Source organism: Phalacrocorax carbo, chromosome 6, assembly GCF_963921805.1.
Source record: "Phalacrocorax carbo chromosome 6, bPhaCar2.1, whole genome shotgun sequence".
In the NCBI taxonomy this organism is placed as follows: Eukaryota; Metazoa; Chordata; class Aves; order Suliformes; family Phalacrocoracidae; genus Phalacrocorax; species Phalacrocorax carbo.
This window is the reverse complement of record NC_087518.1, coordinates 50,418,087-50,430,797: the sequence shown is the minus strand read 5'-3', so window position 1 is coordinate 50,430,797 and position 12,711 is coordinate 50,418,087. Positions and strand designations below refer to the sequence as shown.

Here is a 12,711-nt window from a genome sequence, read left to right as displayed (position 1 = left end):
CGCGCGCGCCTGCCGTTGGAAAAGGCAGGGCGAGGCTGGGCTGCGGGGCGCCGCCCCGAGGGAACGGGGCGCTGCCGCCAGCCACTCCGCTCCCTCCGAGGGCCCGGAGGCCTCTGAGCCCGCGTCAAGACTCCCTCTGCCTTCTGGGATGCAGCCCCAAGACCAGGGTGTGAAAGAACCCCTTTATCCCCTACAACAAGGGGCAGGCTGGAGAGCAGCTAGTAAGTCTGGTCCTTTTAAATTCGTTTTTTACATCTGAACAGTGAATACACTTGAACGATTTGAGAAAGGCTGTTTACGTCGTGGTGAGGAGCTGAACTTGGTCATTAACATAAAGACCCTTAGTCTGGGGCTTATTTGCCATGCTATCAGGCATTAGCAGGGCTTTATGTAGCATTATATGATGCAAGGGCCCAGTTGAAACACATTGCAATTCTACTTCTGAATAGGTACAGAAGTCACTTTAGTTAAATCAGGGTGGATATCCCCATTCCACAGGACTAGACCACACCAATACTGTACCCTCCAAAGAACTGCTGTGACCAATTTTGTAATGTCAAGGCTAATATAGCTAGATACAACTAAGGTAAGTTTTACATTAGACTAGCCCTGACTTCACTCCTATTCATTTCTAGGAAAGAAGTCTGGTAAACAAAGATGACTGCGCTCAGCCATACTGATTAGTATTCATTCATTTACCTTGAACCATATGTTTTTTAATATACACATGTACCTGTCACTTCTCAATGCCACCCTGGAATGTTAGCATCATTAGTTGTCTTGAGAATAATAATTGGGATTTTAAATAACAAAAATGAGCCAACCAACCATCACTTTCACATATCTTCAGGAATATTTGTGGCACTTAAATACTAAAATAGCTAATCCCCTGGGTCTTATTGCAGTATTTGGTAGAAAGGCATTTCTAATAAGTCTATTTTTTCCAACTGCACAAGACAAGTTTACAACTCAAGGCATGCAGCTTTCACTTCTGACTGACATCTATAGCCCTGGGCCTCAACTTTGTAATTGCTCACTTTAAGCAGGACAGAACCTGTTTACTACTTGAGGAGCTGCAGTTAGATACAAGGTCTTGGCCTTTAGAGTTTAATCTTTACAGGTACACAAGATCACAAGGTTCCAACTTACTTATATTGCTAGGCAATAGCTCCTTCCCCACATCCTCAGCTCTGAAGTTCAAGACTTTATTACAAGCTGCCTCTACCATGAAGCTACATAGCAGCCACAGCTTTAGTGTAACTTAAGGCCAGAGGCATGTGGTTTGCATTTTAGAGTATGCACATAATCAGATTAAAGACAAGGCTGAGCACATCTGCGTACCAGGTTTCATAGTGTCACCCTTCTTTTGATCTTAAATCATATGATATAAGCTAATGGATAACTGGCATATTCTCACTCCCATTCTGTGTAGTGGAAGAGACTAGGGATGAGTGTTGCATATCCAAGGAAATTTGCTTTCCATAAAGCCATCTTCCACTCCTGTACCAGTAGTGTTCAAACTGAATGTTAGATTCCATGAAATTTAGCATGAACAGTCATAAATTTCACCAAAGTGAATACACTGTGTGAAAATATGCCTGGCCTTTATCAGTCACATTTATGCTTCATGCTCTGGGCACTGTAGTATTGCTTAAGTCCAACAGACTAATATCAAACCACGTTCCTCTACTTAGTAGCAAAATTGTGAAGAGTGTAAAGAGTACTTTACTACTGTAACATGAAGACTTAAGTGTTAGCATCTCCATTAGAATGCAGCTGTAAAAAGCCTTTAGGAATTGAGATGTCTACTGACATGTCTGTAGACAGATCTTTCAAAAGTGCAGCCTGCATTGCTTTCAGGGCTCCTGATTACTACATAACAACAGTAGACAGTATGCTCTTTCCACGAGTTTATTTAATAGAGTTACAAAAGGATACTACTGCTCTATATGCAACACATGGCTAACCAACATACACTGCATTGTCACTAAAGTCAACAGGGCTTGATGTACAGATATTGATCATTAATATTTTCTATGAAGGTAGTGTCAACAGGACAAACTTTCCTTCAAGTAAAAAAAGTTACTGTTTATACCTATATCATGATCCCTTGACTCATATGCAAGGACTTAGTCGAAGTTCAGTAATAGATGCTTGCTCTTTTCGTAAGGCATACTAGTTTCCACTCAGACTGAAAGTTTACTTCTGCTTGGAGAAATACTCTTTACTTTTCTGAACATCAGGCTTGATTGTGTCACTGCCAGGCTTCCATCCAGCTGGGCACACTGAAATGAAAAGAATGTTTAAGTCTTACCAGCTGCTCCTGCAAAGCATGTTTTATACAACACTAAAACTAGCAATTCAAAACAGAAGGTGCATTATTCAGTGGGGCATTATGTTCAGTTTATTTTACTGATTTTCATTTGTTCACTAGGTAATAGCACCCAAGGAACCAGGTGTTTGCCCATGGAACAGCAGGACCTTTACACATGTACTACCCCTCCCCATCCTCCTTAAAAGCTTCAGAGGAGTTAATAACAAGGTAACACCAACTCCAGCAATCTGGGTCAGAAGGCTTTACAACTATTACAGTACACCTCTCTTTTTGGATCCAGTCAAGTCTATATTCTCCTTATCTTTAATCAACCCTATTAATCCAGTCTGGTTCAATGGGGAGGCAGAAGAATTAAACTGCCTCTAGTTCCCCTATATGGCTATCAGAAGGCCACCATGACATAGAGGTTGCAAAGCCTCAAAATTGCAATGACTCCTGAGCAGTATTTTTAAGACAGTCTTACTTGTATACAACCATGCAAGGCTTAATGCATGCTCCACACAAGACTGACAATTTTAGCTACAGTATTCTCAGCTTCTGAGTGTTGCTGAACACCTCATTCTGGTCTATCCTGGTTTAGGTGGGACTGCAGTTCTACTTCTGGAAGAAAAGTTTTTGCCAGCTTTTGACTGCTCCAGGGCAGAGTAAACCCCAACAGGCTTCATTTGCATGACATGTGACTGCTCCATCAAGTGTTAAGGATGTCTCCTCAGCTGACACAGGAAGGCATACAAGTTCAGAAACACTGACTCTCTTCAGGCTATAGCATAGTCACAATAGCAGCTTGTTTTAATAAAATCTGCCATTGATTTACCAGTTCTGAAACAAGTTCAGTATGACCAGCACCAACACATCATTAATGACAGATGAAGACTACTAATACCTACATAGCAATTCTGAGTTTCCATAACCTGGTCCAAACCTTTCATCTACAATGCCTTTTTTTTAATTCCTGCAGAAAAGCTATCAGCCTCAAGCACCTTCTATCTCTTGAACTATGGGCAGAAAAAACCTGTCATCCGTTTTCTCCTCACTACATTTGTGTCCATGTGCAGTGAGGCCAAAGATCAGCAGGCTTTCTGGGAATTTAAATGCTTTGTCTAACAGACTATATAAGACATTGCATTAGTACTGATAGTCTCAACCTACCAAATCTGAGAGCTGAGTCTAAATTATGCTTATCCTTGCACGCTAAGTTATTACATGTTCTTCATTTCCATCTCAGCTATTTTCTGTGTCTAATGAAGAGACAACTGCTATATGCTCAACAAGACATCCAGCACCAAGTTCATTAAAGTGATATTGCAAAACTGAGTAAGTACTCAATGGACAATTAACTGCAATAGGATAAATATGGCACTATGGTGTCTTCAACAAGTAGCATTACAGAACCAGCTGCATTTCAAGAGGCACTGTATTGATCTGTGCACAGCAAGTAACATGTACTTAGCACCTTTCAATAAACCTTCATTTAACCTGCCTAGTTAATACTGTTTTCTAGAAAAAACATTTAAGATTTGAAAGAGGAAGAACTCTTACCCTCTCCATGTTTGTCTGTGAACTGGAAGGCCTGGACAAGTCTGAGGGTTTCATCAACAGAACGGCCAACAGGAAGATCATTGATTGTTATCTGCCTCAAGATGCCTTTCTCATCAATTATGAACAGACCCCTAAAAAACCACAACCCTGAAGTTAAACACCACTTTTGAAAGACTGATTAGACTGAAGTGAGTTTCAAAACCTCAAGTTCAGTATTCTATTATGGCAGTAAGTTGTGTTGTGTCATTACTGACCTCTTCCTAAAAACCTAATACCTTCCATGTATGCATAGCACTAAAACATTAGCAGTTAAAAGCCTAACATCCAGCAGGAACTAGGAAGGACAGGAGGCAAGTCAAAACACTAATGCAGGAAAGCAACACTATTTGAGGAAGATACTAGTGGAAAAACAAAATGGAAGAGAAACCCAAGACAAAAGTGAATTGAAGCAGAGGCATTTTTACATTCAAATAAAGACTACACACACCATTCTCAAAAGACCCAACCCAGCAATGGCTCATCAGTTAGTCCTCCAGAGTCATATTAAGAGTTTGCAGAAGTTCAGCTCCCTCAGCAACTGCTACTGAACGGTCAACTAAAACGTAAGGCTTGTGTTTTAATTAATCTGTACTTTAATCACTAAATACCTGTAATCACTTTCATGACTACATAGGTCTTGTATTACCAATGTTTGCAGAAGCCCACCTGCATGAGACTCCTGCACAGTGCACACAGGTAATCAAAGAGAAGCATCAAGCATTTATCCAGCTTAACAAAACCATGAAAAGTCTAAACACTAAGGAGAACCAAGTAGTACCTCCCCTTGCAGGAGTGTTTGATAGCTTGAAGCAGTTTGCACCTAGAAGAGCTAATAGCTTCAGCTTGCTCCAGGTGTTCAATCAAGTATATGCAAGCTCTGTGTTCATCTGACATGCTCCATGGTTGCAACATAAGACTAACAGCAAGTTTACCTTCTTGCACATTACCTGTATGCAATCCCTTCATCCTCTTTAAGTACTCCATATTCTTTGGCAATGGCACGTTTTGTGTCAGAAATCAATGGGATTTTCATAGTACCCAAACCACCTTGTTTCTTAGGAGTGTTGATCCTAAAAGAAGGAAGTTAAAACGTTAAAAATATGGACAGTTCAGAATAAAGTACAAGGTACAACAGAAGCGGATCATTCCTACAATATCATACTTGGTCTACCAGGAGGCAACAAGAGAACTGAACAGCATGCTCAGGTCTGTTCAGAAGCATGTTGCACCACCACTACTTTGAGTGCACTGAAGTAAGCAAGCTTGAACAGAGCCAGGATTCAGTTCCTGCAAGAACTGAGACCAGGCAGAACATTCTATTAGGTTGAAAGGCTGATTCTTACCAGGCAAGGTGACAGAAGTGAGAGTCAACAGAAGCTCCAATTACTTCACAGTTAATTTTCTTGAATTCATCAGCTCTGTCACTGTATGCAATAATTTCAGTTGGACAGACAAAAGTGAAGTCCAGGGGGTAGAAGAAGAACACAACGTATTTTCCTAGAAGGGCAGTATAACCAGTTAATCTCTTACCTTTGTAAGAGCTGTCATATTAAACATCAACCATTCAAATACTGATATAGGAGAAAGGGCTTGATACAATGCTACCTTTAAAGATTAAATGGCAAACTACAGATACCTGTTTTTAGGACTTGCTTTGTAAGTGGCAAGCCCATGAAGCACCATGGGGAGTTACACTTCAGCCAAATACCATTTACAGCACTCTTCAAGGCCACTCCACAGCCCCTAACAGAGAACCCCACCCATCTGAAGACTCCAAAGCCAGATTATCAAATCTGACAGGGAATGCCTGTCTTCTCGTGTACTCCTATAGGCCTGCCCAGAGCGCACCTAGTAGCTACACTAGAAGACCCTGTGGTTGACTACTAACGGAGTGCAGAAATGCCATGGTTCTGAAAAGCTACAAGCCAAGGAGACGTTTTAATTGAGTAGGTGACTAGGTTATTACCTACTCAACACCCTCGTTGAATCATAGAATGGTCTGGGTTGAAAGGGACCTTGAAGATCATCTAGTTCCAATCCCCTGCCACAAGGAGGGGCACCTTCTACTAGACCAGGTAGCTCACATGCAGCTGAAGGGCCACAGCTTCTTTAGAAACATCTTTCTAAATTCATCCACATTAGTATTTGAATACTTCAGGCTTTCCCTTTGATTTTAGTATGCTTTTTTGGCAAGGCAAACATTTTGCCAGTACTCTAGAGAAAGGAACTTTATTGGTTAGGGGAAAAAACCTAATTTCCATTGACAGAAAGCCTACAAGGGAAGATCTTACTGTTCCACGTTGTTTGGAGATGTTACATCAGTCTCCTAATACGACAGACAGGACAAATAAGCCTGATCTGAGATTAGGGTTTAGAGGCATTTTATACTAATTAGCAACTACTATCACAGCTGGGACATTCAGCCATGCTGCTGACAGCTTCCCAAGCATACCCCAGCCATCAATGATAACCATCACACAAGTTGCATATTTCAGTCTACTGCCAAATGGTCACTATTACTTTGAAACCAAAGAGGTTCCCTCCACTCTTGCATACGGCCAGATTACACCTGTGTTACTAGAGAGCACATAATCTCACCTTTATAGTCAGAGAGTTTGATATCTTTGAATTGTCCATCTGGCATTACAGCCGTGGCAGTAAAGTCGGGGGCTGGTTTCCCAATGAAAGCCTTTCCTGAAGACATCTTGATTTAATCTAGATGGGAGTTAATAACAACACAGTTTAGATAATAGTACATTTGCACCAGGAAGCACTTATTCAAAGCATCTTATCAATTTAGATTGAACAGTAAAGACAGCTTATCAGCACCTGGTCTTGCAACACAAGGCTTGAGTGAAATTAGCTTTAGCTTTGTCACCTGGGTAGTGCAGTCAGAACACTAACATTTCTTTGTAAAGCGGCAGCACAGTGAGATGCAGTTCAATAATCACAGCCCAGATACCTACACCAAGCCACTACATGGATTACTAGCCCTTTGAGATCTATGGCTCATTAGCCTCCTAATGACACAGTAATGGCTCTTTGACCATTACAGCTCAGATTCTGGGAGAGGGCTAGCTTAGAGTTTTAGCAGTCCTCACCAAGTCCTCTGTTGCACTTGGTAGCTAGAAAGTCTTTTTTTTGACCTTTTGATAAGGAGACCCTTGTTCAATTTTATAAGGGAATTTAAGACCTCAAACTTTTCTTCTGGTATCAACAGGAAGATAAAGAACCTTTGTTAATCCCCAGTGCTCTACATAACTACACTTTAGCCTTTTGAACAATTAAACCTTGTTTTACTTGCAACTAGAAAGACTCATGGTATACATGGGAATCACATTCTATGTTAACAAAATTTCACCAAGTCTTAAATTAGTACAGCCAGATTGTTCCCCCTACAAGTCTACTGAAAAATAATGAGAGGATACACAAGGACAAGAGAACTCTGCTGCTGGCTGCCTGCCCTAAAAACTAGTCATTTGTAATACACCCTGTACAGTATTTTTGCTCAGTCTGGGAATGCAGTATATCACTTTAGAATTCCAGTTACTTCCAGAGCATAATCTTTCAAATAGGTAACGATGAACCTTCAACTCAGTCTTCTCAGAAGTTGTTTCACTTTAGTCATTCTGTACACTGCTATGAGCACTAGCTGCCTGGGAGACAAAAAGCCTCTGAAAGGTTAGCATGAGTCTCAGGTTGCTAAGGAAAGCCGAGATTCAAGGCATCTTCCAAGTCCTCCCTGCAAGGCACTAAGTCCATTCTAAAAAAACTGACAGTATCTCATTTCTTGGCTCTTTCCCCCATGCCAGATACTTTCTTCCTGGAGAACTAGCCTGTAAGTCATAAACATTTAGCATTAAATCCAAGTTTAAACTAATTGGTTTAGAGTCTTTTCAGTAAGAAATTTTACCTTTTAAAGTTTCTCTTACACACCCTGACTGTATATAGGGAGTACTCCTCAAAATGCAAATGGAGAGTTAGATAAGCGCCAACCTGTTTAGTGTTTCTAACTGCCTTCTGCAACAGAGTTCTTTATCCCCATCTTCACCCAACGGTTTGGTCTTCAACTACAGCAGACCAGGACCAAGTCTTACAAATGAAGGTGGCCAGAACTGCAGAGAATTCACAGGGTTGCACTGAAGCAGTCGAGCAGGAAGGCATCAATAATCCCTCTGCCCAACATCACATGTAGCCACGAGTGCCAATGCAATTCTGAAACTGCAGTACTCAAAGAGAGACGAGGACAGTTGTTGCACAATATTCACTCGAGATGCCTCCAACTAATGAGTTTTATCTCATAAGCAGGAGCTGTTCTGCCTGGAGTGCATGACCCCATATTTTGTCACTGAATTATATTATCTTCCGTTACTCAAGCTCAAGGTCATCCTTTCGCTCAGTACTATGCCAGTCCTCCTATATTTGTTCCACTGGTAATCCCCTGGAGTATTTTACTAGGTATTCAATGTCAAATAAAAGCTGTCATACTGCTCTTTGGTACTTCCTCTTTCTAAACTACAAGTTATTCATCCCTTTTGAGGTAACATGAAAATCTTTAATACTGGCAGCAGATTTCAGTTGCCTCGTACTGCAAGAGAGCCATCTGCTTTCCTCAGAGCACCTCCTGCAACCTGCCAACGTTTCTGCTTTTCCGTGCAGGGTTAGCATGTGTTCTCACATGCTCTGCTTGGATTTTTAGCCACAGCATTTCCTGACCCACAGAGGCACAGACCACAGGCTCAGTATGTTACTTCCTTTCATTCGAGAGGAAAGGAGAATGGACATTGCAAATCAAGTACGCTCCAGTCAGGTCAGAATATCTTTCGGTTGCTCATAGCCGTGCACGGCCTCAATTACCTTCAAACTGCAGCTATAATAAGCCAGGCCTACACTCTTAACGAGGAAGTCATACCTTTAGGATAGCTAGAACAAGAGCGAAAGGCCGTTTCACAACACAGCACCAGCCTACCACTCTGCTACCTTCAGCCTGTCAGAGGCCGGCGGTTACGCTACGGAGCTGCGGTCGGGAGCGCGGCGCGGCCGCAGGTGGCCCGGGCTGCAGCGCACCGCAGCCAGGCGCACGCAGACCGCGCCGAGCGCCGCTTCCCGGCAGAGCCGTCAAGCGACACGCAGGACCCGCCCGCGCTCCTCTGCGGCAGAGGACCCCGGCCCCTCGCCCGCCCCGCGCAGCCCGGCGCCCTGCGGGGTAAGAGGCTGCGAAGCGGGAGGCGGGGAGGCTCCTCCCCGGGAGGCACGGCGGGGAGACGGTAACGGCAGGCGCGGGGGAAGGGCTATCAGCCCCCCCTCCCCCCCCCCCAAAAAAATACGGGGGAGTGGAAGCAAAGGAGGGTAGAAAGCGGCAGCCCCAGCAGAGCGCTCCTGCGGGGCGGGATGCGGAGAGCGAGAGCTCGCCCCGCTGCTCAGGACCTCATCGCGCCGAAGGCGGGGGGGGGGGGGGGAAGACAACCAAAAAACGGGGAAAAAAAAAATAGGTGGGGGGGGGGAAAGAAACGCATGAGAAAGCAACGTGCAACCCCCCCAAAATAGGCAGGACTTTTCCTCCCTCCCCGCCTCGAAGCGCAGAGACCACCGCCGCCTCCCGCACTTACACAAAGCCCGAGCAGCCCGCACGCCTCCGCCGCAGCCCCGAACTGCGGCTCCCCCGCCGCCCCGCCGCCTTTATAGCCGCCCCGGTCTCGCGAGGAGACGGGCGCCGCCGCCGAGGGGAGGGGAGCGGAGGGGAGGGGAGGGGGGACCCCGCCGCCACCGGGCGGCCGCTGCAAGGGCAGCATGACTTGGCAGATTTGCAGCCATCGCGGGCGGGCTACTCGATAGCCGGCTGCCACCGCCTTATCTCGGCCGAGACACGGCCCCGGACCGCTGAAAGCGGCGAAAGAATTTGAATTAATGGAGATAATTCTTTGGAGGGCGTCCTGGGAGGTGCCGTGGAAACAGCCGGTGTGATGGTTGTAAACAGTTAATGGGAAGATGACTCAGGTGGCTTATTGCAAGAAGAAATTACCTTTTTAATGCCTTAATATAAGAAGGCTATAATTATTAGAAATCATCAAAAGTTATCATTTTCAGAGGATAAACACGATTTTGAGGGAAAATAAGAGATGACTGGCACATCATTTAGGTGAAGGGGAGTTTGCCATTGACTTCATTATTAATGAAATCAAACCTGTTAGCAAAGCAACGTGCATTCCGGCGGGTAGGTAGGTGTGGGGTCAAGTCTTTATCCTCCCATTCCATATTATCAACTGGCTCCTCAGCCGGATACTAATTCCCAAGGCTTTCATTCATTCTTCTCCATCAGTGGGCAGACTGATCCAAGTCTTGCAGGTCAGCAAAAAAGCTGAAAACTAAATTAAGTGTAACCTCTGAGCTTTGGGGGTAGGATGGAAACTCTTGGAAGAGACAATATTCACTTCAGGGAGTTTTGACTCATTCCCAGAGTGAAGCTACTCCGAGGCGTATTGAGCCCGAGTGAATCCTTACAAGCATCGAGTCTGGATCCAAGACGAAATTGAAGCATAGTACTTTTAAGGACCAAACCCTGAATTTAAATATAAAAGTTTTATTAAATAATGAATACTAAAGGCCATTAAGGACATATCAATGACAAAACTGCTTGCTTTAGTCAAAAGTGATAAATGTGTTTAGGAACTGATTTTTACTCGTCTGTTTTGCAGTTTACAGTTGTGTTTCCTATACCTGTTAAAACTTTATTATAAGTTGTAATGAGGAGAAAACCACAAAGGATCAACGAACTTTAAATGTTTATAATCTATATCACTGTGTAGCGTTGCTGGGTGACTGTACCCATGTGGTGATTCACCCAGGAGATGGCTGGTTTCGACAGATGAATTTCGACCAGATGAAATTATTCTTTAAATAATAAGCATAATAACATGTATATGCATACTCAGAAAAAAACCTGCACTCACCTTAATGCAAATAATTTACCTCCTGTTGTTTCTGTTGTTACAGCATGCTTACTCTTTTACTGAAAGAAGTTTGTAACTTTCTTGAGATCAGTGTTGTGACAATAGTTGAGGTCCACAAATTGCGACATGTATATACCTACTTACCAACTCAGGCCATGAGCCTGTGAACAGATTAACCCCTGAAAGGTCAGGTGGTCCTAATTAAAACCTCTAGAACAATGTAGTCCTACTGCAACTCTGGCACGTTCACCAATGGACAAAGCAGTAATGACTTTCTCATGGTTTCAGACTCCTCTAATGCTTGTTATGCTCATTTCTCACACTTTCAGGTGCATAATATACCCATTTTGCATAGCTGCTGCAATGCAGTTTGTTCCAGGTTTGTGCCTTGAGCATTGTATTTCCATTTATATGTCCATGGCCTCATTATTTTTGATTACTTTCTGAGCTAGTCTTTCCAAGCATCAGTTTCTGGAGGTTTTGGAGAGATAAATTGTCAGGGCCACTCCTTATTCATTGAGCAGATGGGTTTCTGTAGCCTTTTTCAATCTTTAGATGTAAGATGGCACTTAGATAAAAAAAATGTTCTCCAAGAAAGGGCATGTCTACCCAAGCGGGTACGGGAAGGAGAGAGTTCTCTCCACACCTTGCATCTCCACACTGTTATTCACACAGTGGATTAACAGTGGTGTAGTGTTCTGCTAAAATAGCTGCCAGACAGGACCAGCTTGTACCTGATTAGCATGGAGCATGGGCAGCCCAAGTGCAGGCCTCTTTGCACCCATCCACACAGATACGGCTGCAATAAGTAGTTTGTGTATTAACACGGAGGAGCTGGCTGGCTCTGCGGTGTCAGAGTACTGAAACTACCCAAAGATTTCCAAATGGATAACCATGCCAGATTTTACATGCACCATTTTGATCACAGTGTCTCCCATATATCTTGGCTGGAAATGGGTCCTTGATGTGAAAAACTTCCCTGTAAAAACAAAGGCAAAGAAATGGGTCCTATTTTAGAACACTTCCACACGTTTGGGTTTCCGTGTGCTTTGTCAGAAGAGGATTTGAGGATTTTATGTAAGGGTATCCAGGACTTCTAGAGTAAGGTGAACCTAGTCAGAACAGTAGCGTAAACTGGGCTCGAGCAATGCTGGGCATGCCCCTTGAGCATACACGCATCAGTTCTACGGCAGACGTGATCCATGCTTGCCCCCAAAAGCCAGCACACCAGGACGTGATCACGGGTGTTCTGCAGAGCAGATCACTGCACATGCAGAAAGCCCGCTGAGTCTTGAACTTACTGTGTATGTGTATAACCATCAGGGGCACAGTAAGAGTAAAATCCTGGCCATGTGGGAAAATTTTAATATAATATGTGCAAAAAGTCAACAACTGCCACGTTCCCAAGCTGTGGGGCATTTATGCACAAGCAACTGGTGCATGATTGTTTTAATGATAACAATTATACATCATTAAATATGCTTTCCTTGTTTTGCTCAAGTGAAGACTCTATTTCTAGATCAAAATGTCTTGCATCACCTCTTCCTTCTCTATGTTTTTTTTTTTTTTAACAAACTTTATTACTGTAGGTTTGGATAATCGCTGCCTTTTGGTGACGTTTTAGTCTTCTTTACCTTTCCTCTTTTACCCCCTATGACATTATGGGAGGCTGAGATTTGTTAAAGTTCTCATATGTGATACTCATTTAATTCAAGCATCTTCTGTTGCATCAAGACTTCATTTTCAAATGCAATTGTGATTGACAGGGCCTCCATAAAAATAAACCCAGCAGTGATACCTCCCTTTTAATTCTTTCCTCTTCTCAATTTTCTATTTCCTGTTAATTTT

At 43.3% G+C, this 12,711-nt stretch overlaps 1 protein-coding gene and 1 long non-coding RNA gene across 2 annotated transcripts; one reads left to right on the top strand and one right to left on the bottom strand.

Annotated features, from left to right (window-relative positions):
• On the top strand, positions 1 to 6,628 carry LOC135313945 (uncharacterized). The gene is made up of 3 exons (XR_010373449.1): positions 1 to 221; positions 2,435 to 2,542; positions 2,916 to 6,628. It is a non-coding gene; the product is annotated as an uncharacterized LOC135313945 (long non-coding RNA).
• Positions 1,896 to 6,622, bottom strand: PRDX1 (peroxiredoxin 1). The gene is made up of 5 exons (XM_009502003.2): positions 6,512 to 6,622; positions 5,257 to 5,410; positions 4,861 to 4,983; positions 3,875 to 4,005; positions 1,896 to 2,285 (listed from the first exon to the last, which is right to left on the bottom strand). Exons 1-5 carry the CDS (start codon positions 6,615 to 6,617, stop codon positions 2,200 to 2,202), a joined length of 600 nt encoding a protein of 199 aa, XP_009500298.2. The 5' UTR covers positions 6,618 to 6,622; the 3' UTR covers positions 1,896 to 2,199.
• Positions 6,629 to 12,711: the final 6,083 nt, after the last annotated feature.